At 38.3% G+C, this 24,204-nt stretch overlaps 1 protein-coding gene across 3 annotated transcripts; it reads left to right on the forward strand.

Moving 5' to 3' along the window:
- The first annotated feature begins 1,439 nt into the window (after positions 1 to 1,439).
- On the forward strand, positions 1,440 to 23,166 carry stx12l (syntaxin 12, like). 3 transcript variants are annotated; one of them, XM_055163808.1, is made up of 11 exons: positions 1,440 to 1,553; positions 4,045 to 4,200; positions 4,511 to 4,580; positions 5,601 to 5,700; positions 10,284 to 10,421; positions 11,748 to 11,791; positions 12,260 to 12,365; positions 14,021 to 14,093; positions 14,236 to 14,318; positions 15,659 to 15,759; positions 22,824 to 23,166. In XM_055163808.1, exons 2-10 carry the CDS (start codon positions 4,104 to 4,106, stop codon positions 15,749 to 15,751), a joined length of 804 nt encoding a protein of 267 aa, XP_055019783.1. In that variant the 5' UTR covers positions 1,440 to 1,553; positions 4,045 to 4,103; the 3' UTR covers positions 15,752 to 15,759; positions 22,824 to 23,166. The 3 variants fall into 3 exon arrangements, with proteins under 3 accessions (XP_055019783.1, XP_055019782.1, XP_055019781.1); XM_055163807.1 differs by lacking the exon at positions 22,824 to 23,166 and having other exon boundaries at positions 1,440 to 1,562; positions 15,659 to 21,549; XM_055163806.1 differs by lacking the exon at positions 22,824 to 23,166 and having other exon boundaries at positions 15,659 to 21,549.
- The last annotated feature ends 1,038 nt before the right edge of the window (positions 23,167 to 24,204 follow it).

Consider the following 24,204-nt stretch of genomic DNA (forward strand, 5'->3'; position numbering starts at 1 on the left):
GGCAAGTCCACGCCCTCTGTCGATGACGCATCATGGGTTCACTTCAACGGTATGAGCTTGGGTCGTTCACGGTAAGAATTTTGGTTCCCAGTGGAACTGGCGCGGGAACCGTCAATGGCACCAGCACCACTCTGGCCGGCCTGAAAACAGCTGTTGAGACGTCAGCAGTTCCAGCTTGACAGCGAGCTCAACTTTGATTCAGTGATGAGACAGTTGTTGTAGTTTTCACATTTAATGCTCATCTTATGAATGCTGAGTGAAACTGCAAGAGAAAAGTCATAATTAAAACTGTAATAATTTCACATTTCAACACATGTATATTGAGAGCTCAGTAACTTCTAGTAAAGCAGTTACAACAAATTGCCCATAAAAGGTATTATTTTAACATGAAAATAAATAAATGAATTCATCACAGATCTGTTTTACATTAGCATATTATATGAGGCTGTGTGATACAAAGAAAATAACCATTAACATAAATCACGGCTGACTATTATAAAGATAACGTCTTTTTAACTTTACAATTTCATTTTTAAGTAATTTATATAGGGAGTGACAATTCAGATCAGAGAGAGGCATTTTAGGCTTAAACCAAATGGATTTCATCTTATAGTCCGGAATTTACGGTAAATAGAGAATTGATTTGCTTGTCCATCTTAAAAGAGCTGTCAAAAATTACCCCAGGGTTTGTGTCAGAGGGCCAAGCGCATTATTACCTGGTCCCGGAAGGGTTGACCAGGTTTTGTATTAACCCTGTGTACGAGTGTGTGTGTTTTATGGTGGGGAGCTTGTTTTCTCTTTGTTATTTAGGTATTGTTTTATGTTTTTGAGTCTCGTTTTCATGTTTATTATTGTATTATGTTTAACGTTATATTCTATTGTCTTGAATAAAAATATACGAGGTCAAATTTAGTCCATAGTGATCATAATTGTCTTTGTCCTGCCCACTTATGTCACATTTATGTCCCTGTATTATTAGCTCCAGTGTGGAAGTCATGGGACAGGCACGGGATTATACGCTCTATGATTCTGACTCCGTGTCGGAAATACTACGATTATGTACAATTCTTAACTGCATACCACTACGTGCGTCTTTAGTCTATTTTTTACAAAAGTCGGATATATTTTTATACTTTTTTGTTTAACTTAAATCATGTTTCAATATTTATTATCAAAATGCAGTATTTGTTTTGGCGTGACATTTAATTTTACACATAAGTGCCTACAGTTATCAAAAGAAACAAAACTAATACACCAGATTAGCTACAGATTATGTGTAAATAAATATGGTGTTTAAATGAATTTAATATTATAGCAGAAAAGTTTAAAAATAATTAAAATATCCCGGTGAGTCTAATTTGTCCCACTGTTGTTATTGTCCGCGAACCGACCGCGAGACGCACGTCGGATTTGTCTGCGTGCGTGTGACGTCATCGCCGGGCTGGGTTTGGTTTGGTTTGCGCAGCGGAGCGTCTTTTTCAGTTTTTCCCGTCTAAATATCGATCTTTCTGCGGGATTATTCAACGAGAGACACTAACAACACCCGTCCGATTGTAAGTAAGGTATATATGCTTAAAAATATGCGATTATTCCTTATTTTTGTCCTTTATAAACGCCAGGATCTATTAAAAGACGCTTTGTTTTGACCGCTACGTGACGTCTGTGCGTAGCGTTTTTAATTTCTAGCTGCATTTCTGTCAATGTTATTATGAAAAATGTTTATAATTTTGAGTTAAATGCTTATAATATTTCCTGGTGGGGTTTTATAGCGTTGTAGGCCGAAGGTTAGCCAGTTCCCAGGGTTATATGAGCAGGATGATCGTTCCACGTGATCTCCTGAATGACCTGTTTTTAAACCAACCTAACCCAATTTACACACAACTTACGAAATAATGTGTAACCAATTACTTTTCACTCAGGTATTTCCAGATAAGGCAAAAATAATGTTATATCAGTGTAATCTGTTGTCTTCTGTAACATAATGGAGCAAAAAGCTTTCATATGCCTACCTGACATTATTATTTGTATTATTTTTAACGTTTATTTCATTCTTAAAGGTTAAAAAGACAATAACAGTGTCAAGAAGTGAATGAAAAGGAGCAGAAAGAAGAGTAATCTCAAGTTATCTGCCCCCTCTTACCTTTTCCAGACAATGATCGTTACTTTAAAACATTTTAAATCAATACATTTCATTTCAAGGACAAATATTAATCAATTGCAAACATTATAACAAAAAATAGTAGCAAAAACAATGTATTTATTAATGAGTTCTTTGTTTAATGAAGAAAAATGTAGAAATTTGTGGTTTTGTTGCTTGAAATACCGATGTTGTGTTAATGTAGGGTGTGTAAAACTTCATAAAAAGCCTAATAATGCACCAAAAAACATGACCATTTTTAGATTTTTTGCAAAGCTTCTATGTGAAAAAGTGATTTCATGATTTCATTAGTCACGCCTGATTCCTTTTACAGTGATGCATAAAGTATAAAAATATATTAACAGTGTAAAAAAATGAATGAAAAGGAGCGTAATCTGAAGAAGAGTAATCTTTAATTACCTGCCCCTTCTCCCATTTTCCAGACAAAACATTAACACTGATTGTTACTTTATTTTGTTACTTTATTTGTTAATTCTTTGTTTTAATAAGCAAAATGTAGAAATTTGTGGCTTTGCTGCTTGAAATACTGATATAGCGTTAATGTAGGGTGTGTAAAACCTCATAAAAAAGCCTAATAATGCACCAAAAACATGATTATTTTTTATTGATTCCTTTTACAGTGATTCAACAACATAGTCTGATGAAAACTCTGTTTGAATTCACCCCTTTTTTTGTCTGAATTCATTTTGGTTTTTTTCTTAAATACTGCTGGAAAAGGCAAACTCCTCAGTGTGATTTACCAGAGACAGGGCGGTTACATGCACACTCAAAACCCGATTATTATCACATTATTGTCATATTTTTTGGAATTATAGGATTATTAAAATGAAGTGTAAACAGCAAAATGGTCTGACTTCATTCTGATCATGGTCCCTGTGACTATTTACATCATATTTTGTATTTTGGCTTTCATTTAAATAATCTTAAAGGTCCAGAAATTAGATAATAATCAGCTTTTGTTGTGCATGTGACCATAGCCAATTACTTTTTCTTGCTTCTTTCTTTATCAGGAGCTGTTGTAGTCCTCCAGTTCTGTCACACCTCTTTGAAAAAATTCTACAAATTCTGAAAAAGATCATTTAAAAAAACTTTTAAAACACAAACCATCAGGTGGAGGTCCCGGGAAAACCCAGGACACGCTGGAGGGACATATCGCTGGTCTCAAAGAATAACTGCCTTTGTCATTTGTGGCGTGTGTGAATGAAACAAAATACAACTCCAGGTCTGTTTTTGATGAAGAAACAACATTATTACACAGATCAGAAAATTTTGTGGGAAAAAATGTTGACATGAGAAGCCCCCACACAGTGAAGTTTCAACATTATTTTAGTCTTAACGCAAAATTCAGTAACTGGTGGTCTAGTTTTTCCACAATGTCACTTTTGAAGTTTAGGCACAATACATTGAAATGTGTCAAAAACCATGGGGCTGACCTGGCCAGATCATTGTGGACTGCTGCGAACTTATGCCTGTATTCACATCATTTTGACATGAGAAACCCCCACTCAGTGAAGTTTCAACATTATTTTAGTCTTAAGGCAAAATTCAGCAGTTTGTGTTTCTAAGCTCCACAGGCGCTGAGAAGCATTTTACGAGCATAAAACGTTGAAACCTCTTATTACTCTTTCATAGAAGCTGTTAGAACCAAGTTTCCAAATGTATAATATACAGGTCCCAAAGTTTTTCTTACACAGCAAAAATGGTATTGATATCTCTTGTAGTTTTTCCACAGTGAATGTCAGTTTGGAAGTTTAGGCACAATAATTTACTGTGAGTTCTAAAACAGAATCCCTCAACTAAAATACAGACACAGTTCACACACAAGGAGAACATTTCTGAAACATCCATTTAACAAAATAAACAAATTTTTAATGTTTGTGTTTCAGGTCTGTGTTTGTGAGCGTCGCTACCAGATCCGTACTCGAGTTGCATCTGTCCCTGGCTGATGATGTCATACAGCCGCGCCGAGTGGTCCCAGCCGCGGGACTTCAGCAGCCTCATCCAGACCTGCAGCGGAAACATCCAGAAGATCACACAGAACAGTGAGCACCGCCTCCAACCCTCTCCAGCATCACTGTTATACATTTGAAGCTTTAGTAGATCTCAAAAATCTGCACGAAATACTTACTTTTTATTCTTTAAGTACATAATTAAACAGATATTTTAATACTTTTACTTAAGTGCATTTTTCAGGAGATGCTTTTATTTTACTTGAGTATGTTTTTGCTCTGGTATTTTTGCTTAAATACCAACACTGCGCACTTCTTCCACCGCTTCTGACAAGTCACACTGCACTGACCTTTTTGTTGAACTTCTTCTTCTGAAATCTCCATGTGTATTTGCTTCTTGCAGCTGGTCAGATTAAGAATCTTTTGTACCAACTGGGAACTGGAAATGAGATCTCCGAGCCTCAGGAGAAGCTGTAAGTCACTCAGTATATTCACATATTTTTCTCCGTGTGACAGGTTGGACGACTCATTTAACTAAAACCTCACAATTTTTTTTCTAGTTTTGTAATTCAAAATCATAATTTTACTTCCTGGTTGAAGACGGGCAACAGATGTGGCGTAGGTAGAGGCATGTTACCAACTAAAATGTTAACAAGAGTCAAAACATGTCTAAACTTCAAGAATTGATTTGAACAATGAAAAAATAATTACAAGGCTTTTATTTGATTAAAACAATGTCTAAACTGTCCAAAAAAATGCCTGTCCATAAATTGTCTGTGTTTTGGGTCAAATTTTTCATATTTTTTGGAACTTACTGATACTTTCTTTATTTTACATTTTTTGTTTTCTACTTTCCTTCACAAACTGCCACTTAACTATATATAAAGTATGAGTTTGCAGAGATTAATAGTACCATATTTTTCAGATTATAAGTCGCACCAGCCAAAAAATGCGTAATGAAGAAAAAAAAAAAAAAAAAAAAAAAAAAATATATATATATATATATATATATATATATATATATATATATATATATATATATATATATATAAAGTCAGTCTGGACTTTTCGGGGAAAATGTATTTTGTAAAATCAGAGACCAGGAACTGACATTTCCTGTTGAAAGTCAAGTTCTAGTAATAACAATAGAAGAGAGAACAACAGACTGTTAAAGTCAAATATGAACAGTTCTTCAGATAAACTATAACATAAACAACAGAACAGAACAAGTTTACCAAACTCTCCATCTCACTCCAAATCACTAAATCCATTCAATTCTTCATCCTCTGTGTCACTTCTGAACAACACGGCCTCGACACCCAGAGGTAAACAGAGCGCCGCTTCCTCTTCTGTGTCGCTGTCGTCAGACTCAGCATCAGTTCCAGTTAGAATTATTAATTAGTATAAGTCGCAGGAAACACCCAAACCATGAAAAATAAAAAAAAGCAACTTATAGTCCGAAAAATACGGTTAATGTATTTTGTGTTTTTCAGGCAGCAGCTTCAGCACTACACAAACCAACTGGCCAAAGAGACAAACCGCCATCTTAAGGACCTGGGGACACTGCCTCCTCCCATGTCTCCATCTGAACAGGTGAGTTTCAAAATATTCCACATAAAAGATTTTAATCTAAAAAGGGACAAAGCACACTGAACAAATGTACAAAAAGTACTAAACTTAAAGATCTTTTGTGTCTTCTATATACCGTGTTTTCTGCACTTATTAGGCGCTCTGCATTATAAGACGCACTGTCATTAAATTATCTATTTTCAAACTTTTTTCACAAATAAACCGCACCGAACTTTAAAGGAAAAACAACAGTTGGATGGGGCAGTGGGACTTTTTTTTGTGGCGTTCACGGTGACTCTGGGCTTTGTTCAGTTGTGGCGTGTAGGGAGGGTGCTGTCTGGGACCGCTGGATTGTCGGCGTGTTCGCAGTAGGGATGGGCATTCGATTAAATTTTCTTAATCGATCATCAAGAGAATTAACGATTGATTATCGATTAATCATTAACGTTTTTTATATTAAAGTTGATCATCATTATTATTACTATCTGCACTACTAATCTGCATAAATAAATTCAACTTTACGACTTATAAACTGTAAACACTCTAGAGCCACAACAGCCTGTTTGACATTATAATGTGTTTAATGCAGCTTTGTGCAAATCTTACTTAAACTTAAAACTGCATGGCTAATTTGCATAAACTAAGCGAAGAAAAAAAAAACGGCTCTTGTGTTGCTGATGCGGCACGACTCAGTAGAATACAGGTTAGTGTGACCATATTTGCGTTTGTCAAAACCAGGACACCGTACGGGGGGAGGGAGGTGGGGACTCCTCATTGACATTGAGCGACTCTCACCTGGCAAAGCTTTTTAATGTGTCCTGGTGAGCTTTTCCCCACTGGACACTAAAACATATGTGCTGCTTTGTACACTGTGCACATGGACTCACACTTGTCCCAACTGGAACGGAAAGCATGGAATTTCTTGTACGAGTCATACGCATTTGCGCTTCGGCACATTGAAGGCTGATCGACCCGTTTGGTCACCCTACACTACGCACAGCAACCTACATTTGGTTTGTCAATTAAAATGAATGTAATGGATGAAATTCTTAATGATCAATTATCGATTAATCGACTAATCATGTCTATCCCTAGTTCGCAGTGACTCAGTTGTGTCTAGAAGTGGCACATTGCACTCACTTTTTCGGTTCGTTCCTCCGTTCCGTTCCTCGTCGGCGTGGAGTAATGAGTGTGTCTGTGGGTGTTTGGCGCTGTGCGGTCGCTGTCTGCTCCGTGTGTGTTTGCATGTTCTGCGGGTGGTGCAGCTTTGTAGTTTACTGAAGTCATACTGGGACACCCGTGTGGATTTGTGTATAGTGCGCTCTGGATTGTGGGGCACGCAGTCATTTTTTGATGAGGTTGGAGGCTTAAGAGCGCGTCTAATAGCCCAGAAAATACGGTAGTTGTAATCTATCATATCATATCATATGTGGATCTTTGTTATAGTTTGGATATTTCAAATCCTCTGATGAATAAGCTGCAAATCGAGTCTTTGCCGTGGCCGCCCTCATCCTCTGGAACTCTCTCCCCTTCACATCAGAACCTCAGACTCACTAAACACCTTTGAAAAACTGCTCAAAACACACATTTTCCTCACAGTGTACAGCGCCCACACATGACTGCTCCTCATGACTGTTTTGTTTGTCCTGTCCTTGTTTTCCTGTTACTTTATTGTGAAACATCTTTGGTTACAGTATAAACTAACAAACAAGCACATGACTTTATTTACAACTTAAAGGCATTATACAGATATTAAGAGTGCACTGCGCAACTTTTCTGGTGGAAGGTCCACTACATTTATTCAGTTTTTATTGCTCAAAGAATACAGTCCCTGACAAAAGTCTTGTCGCTTATCCATTTTGTAGAAACAAAAGCTTATAACCTGACTTGAAATTAATCGATTGGTTTTAGAAATGTCTCATATGAAAGCTAAAACCCTCCCAAATTATGCTCAATAAACTAAAATAAATTTGCTTCACTGAAAAAAGATTGATCATTTAATGAACACAGAAAGGTCAGATTTTGGCAAGACAAAAGTTTTGTCGCCTACAGAAAATTGAACGAATAATTTACTTCAAATACAAAAATATGTTGCATAACGTCAGTGAATGAAGTAGTGGTGCTGTGAGATCCATATTTAATATCTTGTATGACTTCCATGAGCTTGAAGGACGCATCCATGTGGTTCCACAATGATTCATACAATTTGTTGATGAAGTCATCAGGAATAGCAAAGAAAGCGTCTTACATGCCTCCCAGAGTTCATCAAGATTCTTTGGTTTTGCCTTCCATGCTTCCTCTTTCATTCTACCCCAGACATGCTCAATGATGTTCATGTCTGGTGACTGGGCTGGCCAGTCCTGGAGCACCTTGATCTTCTTCGCCTTCAGAAATTTTGATGTAGAGATAGAAGTATGCGATGGAGCACCATCCTGCTGCAAAATTTGACCCCTTTTATGGTTGGGAATGTAAGAGGAGCTAATACTTCTTGATATTTTAGGCTATTGATATTGCCTTCCACCCTGCAAATGTCTCACACACCCCCAGACTGGATGTAACCCCAGGCCATGATTTTTCCGCCACCAAACTTAACTGTTTTCTGGGTGAATCTTGGATCCATGCGGGCTCCAGTAGGTCTCCTGCAATATTTGTGGCAGCTGTGATGTAATTCAACTGAGGATTCATCTGAGAAATCCACCTTCTGCCACTTTTCCAGTGTCCATCCTTTTAGCAGGCTGTGGGCCTTGGCAAATGCCACACGTTTTTTTAATTGCCTTTTGTTTATTGCTGGTTTCTGTGCACTGATTTGACCAGGGAGGCCATTTGGAGACAGAATTCTACAAACTGTTGTGGTTGACACAGGGACTTGAGGTGACCAGGCCTGGTGGAGTCTGCTGCAGTGGAAAAGGGGCCTTGGATTTTCGAATCAACAAACGGTCCTCCCGAGCAGTTGTCTTGCGGGGTCTGCTGGACCTGGGCTTGTCAAAAACATCTCCAGTCACTTCAGATCTTTTTCTTATTCTTTGTACTTGACGCTGAGACACATTGAAGGTGTCACCACCTCAGCAGTGGATCTGGTCTTCAGCCTCTTGATAATTAACACTTTGGTCTCAGGGTGGATCTTAGGCATGTTGTCAGAGGTCAAGTTGCAGTTGATGTGAAGGTCTGGTGTGCTGGGGTTCTTTTTATACACACCCACTAATTGATTGATCAGTAACTGATCACAGGTGAGGCTGTAATCTAGGATTGGGTGCATCATATGACAAGGCGACAAGACTTTTGTCTTGCCAAAATCTGACCTTTCTGTGTTCATTAAATGATCAATCTTTTTTCAGTGAAGCAAATTTATTTTAGTTTATTGAGCATAATTTGGGAGGGTTTTAGCTTTCATATGAGACATTTCTAAAACCAATCGATTAATTTAAAGTCAGGTTATACGATTTAGTTTCTACAAAATGGATAAGTGACAAGACTTTTGTCAGGGACTGTACAGTAATTACCTGGTCCCCGAAGGATTGACCAGGTTTTGTATTCACCCTGTGTGTGTTTGTGTCTGTCCACCCGCATAATTCCGCCATTTATTTACCGATTGTCACCAAATTTGGTTCGTGGGTCAAGCCCCCATGCCCGATACCGCAAAAAAAGTTTGGTGAAGATCCGAGGTCATTTGAGGTCACACGGGTCAATTGAATGTTCACACCATTATAAAGGATAGACAATTTCGGCAATTTCTGAACCATCTGCGACCTTAAATATTCACCCAATCATCACACAAGTTGGCACACACATAACTGGGGCACACTGAATGTTACAGGTTCAAACTGGTCAAGGTCACTTGAAGGTCAAGGTAACCAAGGGCAAATATGTGTTTTTGATCATTACTCCGCGAAGGATTGAGCTAGAGCAAAGGGAGTGGTCTCAAAATCTCAGAAAAAATATTATCTATTTAGAATTCTATGCATTTTTATTGTAAAATATTAGTAGTTTTCCAGATAATCACTAATTATAAGAGGTCCTATCTCTTTCAGTGTATGACGTTACAATTCTAATTGGAACGAAAAATTAATTTCCATTTTTCTGGTGATGCACAACACACTGATCTACAGTCACACAACTAACATATACACAACTCATGAAAAATGACATTTTGGTTAAACACAGACATTCTCATGTGTGACCAAGATCACACAAATGTTCATGGGCCTGTACACATACAAACATTGCATTGTGGATATAATGATCATGTAATATGGGCTGGGCTCCTCATAAACTGCTTCTGTGCTGATGAACTGACCCACCGACGCCTCATGGGGACCAGGTTGCTGTTTCTGATTGTTCTTGTTCCTTCTGTGGATGGAGGCGACTGTCCACAGATCTGAACTGCTTAGACTTTTACTTAGACTTAGACAAACTTTATTGATCCACAAGAGAAATTATCTGGACACAGCAGCTCACACATCACAATATAATATAATAACAAAGAGTAAAAAATATAAATGGGAATAATAAAGTCATCCGTGCCCAGAACAAATATAGTTTACAGAATGTCTCCCTTTTTTTCCACAAACTGAACACAAACACAAACACACTGTGCGTTTATGTTCCAGAGACAACAGAAGCTGCAGAGGGAGCGTCTGATGAGCGACTTCTCGGCGGCGCTCCATAACTTCCAGACGGTTCAGAGACGAGCGGCCGACAAAGAGAAGGAGAGTGTGGCTCGAGCGCGCGCCTCCTCCAGGGCTGCGGTGAGGAACTTTTATTTATTCACACAAAAGAGAATATCTGTTTGTATTACTGACACTGTTATCCACTCTCTGCTACAAATACATGTTCATAAACAAAACCAGTAGTCTGTAGTCTGTAAAAATGTGGAATTTGGTACTGTGCCATCAGATTTAGACAGTAAGTATTTGAGTATTCCAGTTATGATCTGGTTTTCTGAGTATCCTGGTTTCGTGAGTGCCCATGTAAACGCACTATCCTGATTTCAGTATCCTGGATATGCCAGTGTCCAGGTGATGAGAAACCAGGACTGTATTTTTCGGACTATAAGTTGCTCCGGAGTATATGTCACATCAGTCAAAAAATGCATAATGCAGAAGAAAAAAACATATATAAGTCACACTTTTTGGGGGGGGGAAATTTACTTTATGAAAATCAGAGACCAAGAACAGACATTTACTCTTAGTTTCAGAGTAGTTTCAGTGTAGTTAGCTCCTCCCTTCAGGCAGATATAAGGAAGTGTCAAATATACCAAATATATACCAAAATATTTGACCAAAATTAACTTTTGTCCAGTTGACAAGTAGAATTTGTCCTTTTGCCACTGTAATGCAAAGATAAAACTAAATCTTCTGTGGTGGTTTGTGCTGCTCTTGAGGCTGTTGTATTTTTCAACTGTTAAAAACGCCTTTTTCTAAACTGTGACAGAGCTCCACAGTTTCATGTTCTTACCTGAATGTTACTACCTTAATTAGCGCTGAACTTGCAATTAATTAGCCTGTACTGTAAATACTTAATCATAATTATTTCATACTTAGTTGCTCACAAACTAACCATTTGTGTTTGTTTGTGTAAATGCATATTTAAGTACCATGTAAGTACCATGAGAGAATGATATAGTAATACTGCAATGCAATGATAAATCAAAATGTTCTGTGTTGGTTTGTGTTGCGCTTGAACTAAACTGACGCTGTGACGCTGTGTTGTATTTTTCAACTTTTAAAAACACCTTTTTCTGAAGCTGTGACAGTGCTCCACACTCTCATGTTCACCTTACTTAAATGTGTGTCTTCTTTTTTGTTGTTAGAAACCCGTTAAAAGCCTTAAGTTAGTAAAGTTTCTACATGTTTAACTCCTTGCCATAACTGTGCTATAGTTACTACTCTAAATATCCAGGACACTCTGATTCCTCATGTGCGCAGAGATCCGAGTGTCCTGGTTTCTCTGAGCGCAGGTAAACACCACATCAGAATATTGACGTAACCAAGATACCCACGCTCATGTAAACGCACTCAGTGAAAGCTAAAAGTTATGTTAAAAAAATCAACATTAATGCTTTTGTTTTCCAGGGAGATGGAGACAACCTGAACGACCACCTGGTGACATTTGAAAAGTAAGATCATTCTTCACTCATCTTTTTCATTCAGAACCTGCTTGTTTCTGCGGATACGTCAATGCTTTGCCTGGAATTTTCACGGTATGACATTAAACTGCTCTACTTTATATTTATTCAATTTCAAGTGGTTTTATAGCTCAAAAACACCTAGAAAAACAGGCATTCTGGTTATGAGTGTAAGTCGCCTCTCCACAGATCTGACCTGTAACTTGGTCTGGTTTGGTCTCCGTGACGGTAGAAAAAAAGTTTAATACCATACGGTGAAAGATTCCAGACAAAGCAATAACATCTCTATGTTAATCCACAAGTGTAGATTTTAAACAGTGTATAGTTTAGGCTGATATAATAATAATCTAATAAGGGCAGACTCTTTCAAAGGCAGAATCGTCAGCAGTGAAAGCCTCGTCTCCTCTGGTTTTCAGGGGAGTATGTACTTGTAGTGAAGTGTGTGTGGTGTTTGTGCAGAGAGGACGAGTGGGGTCAAGCCGTGACTCAGACTCAGGAGCCGGGAATGACAGAGGAGGACCTGGAGATCATCAGGGAGAGAGAGACCAACATACGACAACTGGAGGTACAGCGCAGACAAAACGTTGTACTAAACTATAACAGTAATTACACTGTTATAAAGGGCTGAACATCAGAAGGTGTAAAGTCAGGTGTACACTGTGCGATTTTTGGCCCTTTTTGAGACTCGTGCGACTGTTTTTGGATCGGGACGATTTTTCAGTCAATCATGTGTCGTGCTTTGTGTAGTAAATTTGGGATAACAAGAACCGATTAACACCTCGCGACCAGCACCTGATCGACAATTGTAGGTTGCAAGAATATCAAACCTGTTTGAATCCAGTCGTCTCTCGTGAGGGTTTCACTCTGTTGAAGTCATTCCACCCATGCGATTTGGTCGTACACTTTGAGCTGGAGCTGAGTGAAACGATCAATGATATCACACTGTGTACGCTCGGCTAGAGTCAGGGAGTGGAGAGAGAGACTGAAACAGGAGTTGTGTTTAGATGGTACCATATACAAATGACACACAACAATTAACAATACGAATGGCCATTTAAAATATAACACTGGTGCGCAGGCCTGCGGAAGAATGTGCAATAAGTCTATTTTTGCCGGTGTCTGATGTCCAGCTGACAAAATCACATGAGCAAAACAGAAAATCAGACATGCAGAACTGACAGATCTGGAGTATTTTCAGAATAAAATATCCCTACACACTACACTGGTACTTGGCAAATGTATTCACCTGTTGTAGACAACCACAGTATCAACAAGCACAAGAAAGTGGTATTCAGTGGCGCGTAAAAGAGGTCGTAGTGTGAAATGTTCCCCATCAACTCTTCTTGTACAATCTAATCTATGGCATGAACTCCCGACCAGAGCGTCTCGGGAGTGCAGTTTCCACACTCTGCCCACAGCCTGTCGCCACGGCACATCAGCAGAGACCGCAGTCAGAGGGGCACAAGTCACAGTAAAACCACACCGCCTCTGCAGTCAGTGCACACCGGGGGTTAGTCGATTCATTGACACTTTGCGGCCGATGTCGTCAACGTTCCCTGTGGGTGTGGAGTTAACTGAAAGCACCACTCTGTTAGAAGCTCTCAAGTTACTCAAATTTAATCTGATGTTTATTTTAACACAATCTGACCAGAAAAAGTTTAAAGTTAGTCAGACAGTGCAGTTAGTACAGATCGAATATCATCACATCATTTGAAAACAAACTACAAGCATCACAAGAGCCTGGTGGTCTACTGTTGAATCCAATAGTTGTGTCCTTAAAGCAACACTATGTAACTTTCTGAAGGTCACCTGCACAATTCCACAGAAATAGAAAGTCAAAACTATACTTGGGAACATTGTCCACTGAGATACGTTCCATGAAAACAGAACATTTCCATAAAAACAGAACATTAAGAGTCAGGTTTGTGGAAATACAAGCCGGCTCACAGTAAGGACACATTTTTCAGTGCAACAAAAAACACGCTGTTAGTCTACGTTTTGGGAAAAATTACACACAGGGGCTTTAAGTTAAACCGAAAATAGAATCAAAATGAGCAGAGTAGAGCAGTCAGATTTTTTTCCATCCATTGTCTTTTTTACTCCAGATTTCCTCACCTTCTCATAACCAACTTTATATTCTTTTTAAAATCTACGCTGTAAATCTGTGCTTGTTCGTAAAGCTATTGTTGTAAGCGTTATTTAAATTGCTTCTGTCCACAGGCTGACATTTTGGACGTGAACCAGATTTTCAAAGACTTGGCTGTGATGATTCACGACCAGGGAGAGATGATCGGTAAGAGCAGAGGGTGTGGGTGTGACTCCTGATCTCTGTGAGTGGAGTGTGTGTGTGCGGCCGGTGTTACTGTGGCAGAGTGGTTTTCCTGACTCTCAGTTGGAGGTTGTGAGTTAAATTCCTCTGTTGTTTCTGTTCTCAGACAGCATTGAGGCGAATGTAGAAAACGCAGAGGTCCATGTGAACAAAGGTGCGGCTCAGCTCCAGAAGGCGGCGTATTACCAGGTGAGTCTGGACCAGCACAAACACAAGAGGAGAAAAAAGTGAAAAAAGGTGAGGAGCTGGATCAGAGAGAGGGAGGGGGAGTGGTCAGAGCAATCACACACAGAGGGAGATCGAAGGAGATGCCTGACTTTTAGTCAAATTGTGCAGATTTAAGTCAAAACTTCTGAAAGGCGAGGACAAGTGAAGAGACATAAAGAGACGAGCTTTTGGTCAGGCTACTTTTACCTAAACAAGAGAACGTAAATCCTCATCACAACACACTTTCTTACTGCTACACGATCGACTGTGGACTTGCCAATTAAAATGCACTCATTTATCGAGACCGACCAAAACTGAGGTCATGATCTAATGATCTTTCGATTTTTGGCACAGCCCTAATATTAGTACTACTACTTTGTACTACTGCATTTAATGCTACTTGTTTATTGTACAATTAGTTTGAGTCATTTACAGTGTTTTGTACAGGGTTGGGTACAGTGTAGAGTAACGTAACTACTTTTCTCGGGTAAAAATAGTGTAACACGCTCCTACTGAAAATTTGGTAACGAAACACAGTTCCTTTTTCAATTTGGCGCAACGTTACTTTTCTGTGTACGCGGGCTGGTCCTTGTCCTGATGGCATAACACAGCTGGGGAGGACAGTCCGACCTGGTTGACAGTCGCACCAGGAGCGGGGGGGGCCCATCCTCACACGGACGGAGAGGGCACAGCGGGCACCCACGGCCCTGGGAAGTGGCGAGGTCCTGGTGGGAGCTGTAAAGCACGACTCGAGCTTTTCCTGGCCGACCCAGAGCCAGTCGCGGCGCACCACCTCGGCGAAAGTACGCTCGGTGGGAACCAGCGACACCAGGGAAGAGGTCCCTCGAGGTGATCTTCCCACACCGAGCAGCCGTCCTTTGCCCACTGAGTTAAATCCCCCGAGCAGACTGCGCAGACCCCGCCCTTTTACGTCTTAACAGTTTCACGTCCTCTTGAACTCTCTTTTCAAACTTCTTTTCAACTTTCCTTTACGATACTATCGGTCTCGTGCCAGTATTTAGTGTTAGATAGAGTTTGTCCCCAAAAAATAACGAGTAAAGTAAAAAGTGACTTTCCATAGAGGGTAACTTAGTGAAGTGGATTGCTTTTTAAAGAAGTAGCAAGTAATGAGCAAACATTACTTTTTTACAGTAACTTCCCCAACACTGGTCATTTAGGTTCAAAATGTTTTCTTGGGTCTTCAAGTAGCATCTGTAAAAAGACATAAAGAATGACTCACCCTTAATGTATTCATGCCCTAAGCTAGTATTATTGTAAATAAACTAAATCCATGTGTCCTGCTTCTATCTCGTGTTTTTCAGAGGAAGTCCCGTAAGAGGATGTGTGTTCTGACCATGGTGCTTTCACTGGTACTGGTAATTCTCATCATCATCATCTGGCAGGCCATCAAATGAGAGCAGAGGTCTCTACTTTACGAGTGTTTTTGAACTGTGCGTGTTTGAGTGAGTGAGTGTATGTGTGTGTGTGTGTGTGTGTGAATGTGTGTGTGTACGACAGCTGCAGCACTGGACCATATGAAACCTGTAACTTAAAGCTAATCACATAGGCTGGGTTCACACTGTGGAGGGTGCAGTGGTCTGTATAATCACCCAACAGAAAATCCAAAAAAATATTGAACTTTGGACCAAATTCGAACCAAATCATTACAGCAAACTAAATCTATCGGTACGACTATTATTATGACAATATTAGTTATGGGATGAGACAAAATTTTACGATACGAGATTGGGTCCACAAGATCTGCAATGCTACTACAATATTTGCATTTTTGTGAATTTTATAAGTCTTGTGAACCCAGTCAATGGAGCTGTCCAATGGGTTGAGTTTCTTTTATATGGAAATGTAGCACAAACATAATGAACTACATAAAACTGACAACAGGCACTAACAATAACACAGTATGGACTTTATGCTATAATATATTTACAGTTTATTTAAAATCATTTATCTTCAGTTATGATGAGATACAAAGGTGTGGATCCACTGTAGGGCCATAAAGTAACAACGAGCCTAAACCAGTTTTTATACCTAAGAGGGAGTGTGGGCTCTATTCACGCTTACGTTACAAAACCGGAAGACTTTTGGAAACATGCAGATGACGACTTCCTTTGGGCTCTGTTGGCGATAGTAACTCTGATAAAAATCTGGGACAATAGCCTGGTTTTCTTCATCTAGATGTCACTCTATTCTTTCTTTTTTTCCTTTTATAGATTGCCTATTAATTTAAGTATTATAATTTGTCTAACTTTCCGTATTTTTCCGACTATAAATCGCTCCAGAGTATAAGTCTCACCAGCCCAAAAATGCGTAATGAAGAAGAAAGAAACATATATAAGTCGCACTTTCTAGGGGAAAATAATTTTATATAATCAGAGACCAGGAACTGACATTTCATCTTGAAAGTCAAGTTGTAGTAAAAACAATAGAAGAGAGAACAACAGACTGTTAACGTCACATATGAACAGTTCTTCAGATAAACTATAACATAAACAACAGAACAGAACAAGTTTAACAAACTCTCCATCTCACTCCAAATCACTAAATCCATTCAATTCTTCATCCTCGGTGTCACTTCTGAGCAACTCCTCGACCTCCGGAGGTAAACAGAGCGTCACTTCCACTTCTGTGTCGCTGTCGTCAGACTCAGCATCAGTTCCAGTTAGAATTATTCCGACCTTTCTGAATCCCGACAGGATGGTTTCGGTGTCACTGAAGTTCAGGCTTTGTTCATCCATCCAGTGACTTCAGGAAAGTTTCATGGTGCATCCTCCCAGTGTCACAAGTTTCTCTCTCACTGCAAACTTTCTTTCTGCTGCTCGATTAATGTTTTCAGCTGCAGAATACAATTTTCTTTTTGGGGGTGTTTATGTTCAGTCTTCTCAGTTGTTTTTATAAGTTATAAGGGTAAGTTGCACTGGAGTATAAGTCGCAGGAAACATCCAAACCATGAACAAAAGTGCGAATTATAGTCAGAAAAATATGTTAATTAAAAAAAAAGATGTAACTGTCGCGTTCCGTTCGGCAGATCAACAGTTACATCCAGCTGCCTGAAAGGGACACTGAAGACGCGATTAGAGTTTCCAAACGTCTTCCGGTAAGCGTGAATAGAGCCCATTCTGTAAAGTAAAATACCCCCTCTTTAATAATTATGAAATGCATAATAACACCTGTGTAGTGTTTTTCAAGATACCCCAAAGACAAACATTATCAGAGACTCAGATCAATACTTTTATATTTTACTTTGAAACAAATAAAGGTACTAAAACCAGGTACTTTAATAATATAATTTAATTTATATTCAATTAAATGGTTGTAGACTTCAGATAATTGACACTTTGCAGTGAGATCATGCTGGGAGCATACATGCATGTCTATGGTAGAATGTTTAGCAGTTACCATGGAAACACGAGGCACACATTAGCAAACGCAGCCTAATACACTTTTAGAGTGGAGTGTGGAAAAGTTGAATACGCTCCGTCGTAGCGTTTCCGTCTTCACTGCCCAAGACGCAAAACTCTGGTCAGATCTGCTCAGGTCGTGTACGAGTTTGTCACATACGTCACCACCGAGCCGCCTGGCATGCAGACCCAAATGAATTTCACACACTATTGCATCACCCTATGCACACAGTTTTCCTCCTGAAGACGCTCATCTAAATGCAGAAAAAAATGTGACGCCACTTTTGCGTCTTCTGTTCAGACCGTCATCATATAAACGTGGCCTTGGATTCTGTCTCAGAATCCTTGCTCAGTCTCCTCCGAGCTCTGCCAACTTCTGCCGTCTGGCAACGTCCTCAAACCTTTGAGTCGGATGGATAAACGAATGCACCATAATATCTGAGTCATTTCACACAGAAAAGACTTTTCAGATCCACAAGTGACACATTTCAGCTGTGGTAACTGCACATTAATTAATTCATCATTGCATTTATACAGCGCCTTTTAAGATACTCAAAGCTCTTTACAGTTCATTATTCAGTCACTTCACACTCAGTGGTGGTAAACTACTACTGTAGCCACAGGTGCCCTGGGGCACACCATTGGCCCCTCCGACCACCACCGTCACTCACACACACACCACTTTCATACTAGGCAATGTGGGTGAAGTGTCTTGCCTAAGGACACAACAACAGTTTTTGCCACTGGCGCCGCACAACGAGGTGCCGTGTGTTCTGCAGTTTTCACACACTTCTCGGACTCCACGGCTTGCATTAAAACTGCACAACGCACGGCTCCAAGTTGTTTAATGTTTACTTAACACGACACATTTTCAGGAGCCTGTGATCAATACGAGCGTCCATGGTCTTGTTAAGAAAACGTGAGAGTGACTAACTAAAAAACTGTTGAGATGGACTTGTTTAACTGCACAAATACTGCTCTTTCTAGTCAGATTGTGTTAAAATAAAGCTCTGATTAAAGTCTAACTTGAGTTCCAGAGCTTCAGACAGAGCAGTGCCTCCAGTGAGCGTCACACCCCCACATCTGCTGCAAAGTGTCAATTACAATGACATTTTTGTAAACTCAAGCTTTAGAGAAAGACTTGACTTCATGGCACAAACACTAATATGAAGCTCTAACCGACACTAAAATAAAATGAAGAAAATGTGATGAAAATAGATGTTTACTTTTATTTAATATTTACACTACAGTAATGTTTATTTGTCCATTTTAACATATGTCGTATTTGTTGGTGCAACTGACTTCTGCTGAAACTGCCAGTCGCTCGTATTTACCTCTTTGTAAAGTGACTCCGTGGAAAAACAACAAAAATAAAGGTTTGTTGCTGAATAAAACTGAAAAATAAAACTGCTCTGTGTAACAAACTGCCACATGTAAATATTTAAACCACAACAAATGCTCTTAAAATACTTAAAAGTTCCATATTACACTGTTTTCTGATCTATGTTCTAATGTTTCCTCCTCACAAACAGACCTGGACTTGTGTTTTGTTTAATTTGCACAAACCCTGCAAATTTAGGTTCTTCTCTCAAACAGAAAACACTGCTGTTCCACCTTGTGATGTCATGTGGTGATACAGGAAGTGTTCCATTGTGTTTTTAAGCTCCATGCACCTTCACTAGAATCATGTGGATAATTTCAGCCCTGGAATTTCCGATCTCTACTCAACTAAAAGTAAAAGGAGCTGTTCACTTGAAAAATGACATCACAAGGTGGAACAGAGCATTTTGAGATTTGGAGATGTAGACAGACAAATAATAAAGTGTTACTCAAACGTGTGAGTGAAACAAACCACAACTCCAGGTACACAGCAAAAACTGGAGGGTTAAAGTTTCAGGGTAAAATATTTGAGTTGTTTTTAATACAAAAAGTGTTAGTTTAACTATTTGAAAGTTAAATGTGGGTTAGAGTTGGGGTTATTTGCCGGAGTTGATATAGTTGGAGTTAATTCCATATTTCCCTTAGTGTTAATTTGGCTCCTCCCACCCACCACTACAAACTCCCACGAGAGAAGACCAGTTTGAGCCAGTTTTGTTCATAATTTCATCTTAAATTAACTAAAATAAAGTGTAAAAATAAACCATGTCTGTGTGTTTAGCTAAATCAGGATAACTCTACAAAAGTGTTAACTGTTTACTCTCAAAACATTCATATAACTCTTGATTTTGGGGTTAAACAGGAACTTTACTATCCTGATTTATCAGCCAGTTTCACTTTGTGGAAACCGTCTGACCTCGCAGCATTAGGATTTATTCACTCAGCAGCAGACAGGTTTTATTTAACCAATCACTGCTGTTTGGTCGCGATGTATGTAATGCGCCACTAATGTTGCTAACTGGTTATATGTTGTTTATATTAAGCTTTTCCCAAATCCTGTAGGAAGAAAGGCAATAAAGTCTTTCCCCATGATAAAATTCACCAAACATTCTCTTTGTTTTAGCTTTAAATCCTCAGTCTCGAGAATCATTGCCAACACAGAATATATGTCTCTTCGCTTATTGGCTGATGCCCGAACTTGCACTTGCAAACCGTCTAGTGTATTTATTCCGATTCCTGACCTAGTCGCTGGAGAGAAATGAAATTGAGCGGAGACACTAGGTGGCGCCAGCCTGGTTAGAACTTTGGTCCATTGTTACTTAATTAACATTCCCAAAATGTTAAATTAACTCTAGAACAGATTGGACTCATATAAACCCTGAGAAAATGTTAAAGTTGATTTTGTGAGAGTGAATTTTAACACTCCACTGTTTGCCGTGTTTGTTTTTGAGGAGGTAACAACATTCTAACATGACTAAAAGCTCACAAGAGTCGATTTTGTGTAATACAGAACCTTTATGTGATTCTGTGGTTGTGTTTTTCTGGAGGAGTTGTAACACAAATACAACGTGCGTATCTACTAGTCTATGGCCTTATCTATTTTCATGCAGCTGTGTAATGTGGGTTTGTAAATTTACACTGGATGAAGCTTTATTACACTTTTTTCCTTGTATTTAGTCTCACTGTAACATATGTAATCAGAATCGTACCACTACTTGCTTTTAAAACTTGTATTATTTATGGAATTTATTTAAAAAAAAACATCTATAGGTTCCAGCCACCACCGTTGCCATAGCAGCAAACAACAATTGAGACCAACATTTTATATATTTTGATTCTTTTAAACCGACCAATACTGCACTTTGGCTTTGCAGCACAATGTCATTTTTACTCTCAAATATGTTCCGTTGTTGTTTTTTTTATTTTTTTTTATTTTAAAGGTGCATTGCGTAACTTTTTTGGTAGAAGGTCCATGTAGATCTCCAGGGAGACAAGACACATCGCTTAGACCAAGTTACAGGTCAGATCTGTGGAGCGTTGGCCCACCTCACTGTAATAATGTGAGTTTTTGAGAAATAAAAACACCCGCAACTGAATAAATACAAGATATATTGGTTTAATGCCGTACTGTGGAACATTTATTCAGACAGTAATGCATAAAACGTGCATAGAAAACGTAAATGCATAAATACAAAACAAAAAATAATGAATGAAATAAAAAATGGAGACAGGCAGATGGCAAATCCTCCACCAGAAAAGTTACACAGTGCACCTTTAATCTGTATATCTGTGTATCTAACCCACATTTGACCAAAAAAAAAAAAACTTATCAAAATATAATCGTTGACAAAATGAACATGTATGAGGAAAATGAAGGAGAAGAGAAAAACTGTAATAATAAAAATCTGCCTCTGTTATGCTGTGTCATGTTTTGTCCACCAGGGGGCGACATAACAATAACAAAACGCTATTTAGACTTTGAAAACTTATAATTATTGATCCACAAGGGGAATTATTTAGACACAGTAGCTCACACATCACAATATATTATAATATTGAATGTGTAATGGAAAAATACACAGAGGTAGAGAAGAAGTAAGAGTATTGTTACTTGACAGAAATGACAGTACTCAGTTTGAAATAAAAAGTAGTAACTCAAATAATTACTCAGTTTGAATTAAAAGTAGTGAGTCAAATTTTACTCAAGTTTAAGTAAAAAAGTACTGGCCCAAATAATAACCAGAGTAAAAATTAGTAACTCTAATATTACTCAGTTTGAAGTAAAAAGTACTGGCCCAAATAATTACCAGAGTAAAAAGAAGTGACCCAAATATTACTCAATTGAAGTAAAAAGTTGTGACGCAAATATTATTCAATTTGAAGTAAAAAGTACTCAGCGAAATATTACTCAGTTTGGAGTAAAAGTACTGACTCAAATGATTACCAGAGTAAAAAGTAGTGACTCAAATATTACTCAATTGAAGTAAAAAGTAGTGACTCAAATATTACTCAATTGAAGTAAAAAGTAGTGACTCAAATATTACTCAATTGAAGTAAAATTAGTGACCCAAATAATTACTAGTGTAAAAAGTAATGACTCAAATATTACTCCGTTCAAAGTAAAAAGCAGTGAGTCAAATATTACTCTGTTTGAAGTAAAAGTACTGACCCGAATAATTACCAGAGTAAAAAGTAGTGATTCAAATATTACTCAGTTTGAAGTAAAAGTAGTGAGTCAAATTTTACTCAAGCTGAAGTAAAAAAGTACTGACCCAAATAATTACCAGAGTAAAAAGCAGTGACTCAAATATTACTCAAATTGAAGTTAAAGTACTAAGCCAAATAATTACTCAGTTTGAAGTAAAAAGTACTGACCCAAATATTGCTCAGGTTGAAGTAAAAATTACTGAGCCAAATATTACTTAGTTTGAAGTAAAAAGTAGTGACTCAAATATTTACCAGAGTAAAAAGTAGTGACTCAAATATTACTAAATTTGAAGTAAAAGTAGTGACCTAAATATTACTCAGTTTAAAGTAAAAGTACTTTGGTTTCAGTTAATATCAGACATTGGCAGATACTTATTTGACATGAGAAAAACTATTAGGTGTTGTATTTTAATAAAATATTCACGGATCAATTTGTGCAGTTGAAAATTTTACATTTTAAATCAGTAATATTTCTTTTTCTTAGTTAATGTTACTCCTCCAGTGAAGAGCAGATTGACCTTCAGAAAAGCAGGGACCTCTTAACGACCTCATCTTCGTTAAGAAAGCTGCGTTTCCATGACGCCGGCAACGCTCTTTACCTCCATCCTCCTCCGCCTCCTCCTCTTCATCATCAGCTCCTCGTCTGCTGCATCACTGTCTGAAGAGCCTCTGAGTGCCCGGGACACTGTGGTGATGTTCGACGTGCTGTACCTGATTTTTACAGTCTTAAAAACAGAACTAGTTCGATTTTTTTATTCTTCACTTACCTTATGCATTCAGACATGGCAACAACTAGCATGTTAACAGTGCACCACTTATAAAACGGCTTTATAATGAGATGCACAGAGGTCACATTCAGAGCTGGTTTTACAATAATCTGTTCTGGGGTAAATCAGGTAAAGGCTCCTAAAGTAATTAATAATAAAAAATAATACACAGCAAAAAAGTGTTAAAATTGACTCTCACAGAATCAACTTTAACATTTTCTCAGGGTTTACATGAGTCCAATCTGTTTTAGATTTAATTTAACATTTTTTGGAAATGTTAATTAAGTAAAACTGGACCAAAGTTCCTGTTTAACTCCAAAATCAAGAGTTATATTAATGTTTTGAAAGTAAATGGATAACACTTTCTAGAGTTATCCTGATTTAGCTCAACAACACAGAGTTTGTTTTATTTTTACACTTTATTTTAGTTTATTTAAAAGTGAAATTATGAACAAAACCCAACTCAAACCCTTTTAACTTTTAAATAAATAGTTTAAATAACACTTTTTGTGTTAAAAACAACTCTGAAATATTTTACCCTGAAATTTTAACCCTCCAGTTTTTGCGGAGTACATTTATACAGTGTTTTTCAGGACACTCAAAAGTCGCTTTACCGAATAATTATTATAGAGTTATAAATGTATTTAATGTAAGGTCATTTATTACAATTTACTCAAGTTTTTATACTTCCCTGTTTATACTGGAGTGAACGTGGGGGGAGTATTTTTACCAGTGAGATAACACATGTTTTCTGTGCTGAAGCACCCTCAGGTTAGTCAGTCTGGCGCCACCTAGTGTCTCCACTCAATTTCATTTCTCTCCAGCGACTAAGTCAGGAATCAGAATACACTAGACGTTTGCAAAAACCCTGGACGTGCGAGTCCAGGCACCAGCCAATCAGTGAAGAGACAGACATTCTGTGTTGGCAACGATTCCCGAGATCGAGGATTTAAAGTCGAAATAAAGAGAATGTTTGGTGAATTTTATCAAGGGAAAGACGTTGCTTTCTTCCTACGGGATTTGGGAAAAGCTTAATATACCAGTTAGCCCCGTTGACAAAAGCAAATATGGTCACACTAACCTGTATTCCACTGAGTC

The sequence above is a fragment of the Boleophthalmus pectinirostris genome, unplaced genomic scaffold, assembly GCF_026225935.1.
Source record: "Boleophthalmus pectinirostris isolate CB_2022bp ecotype Guang Dong unplaced genomic scaffold, ASM2622593v1 HiC_scaffold_6, whole genome shotgun sequence".
NCBI classification, from domain to species: domain Eukaryota; kingdom Metazoa; phylum Chordata; class Actinopteri; order Gobiiformes; family Gobiidae; genus Boleophthalmus; species Boleophthalmus pectinirostris.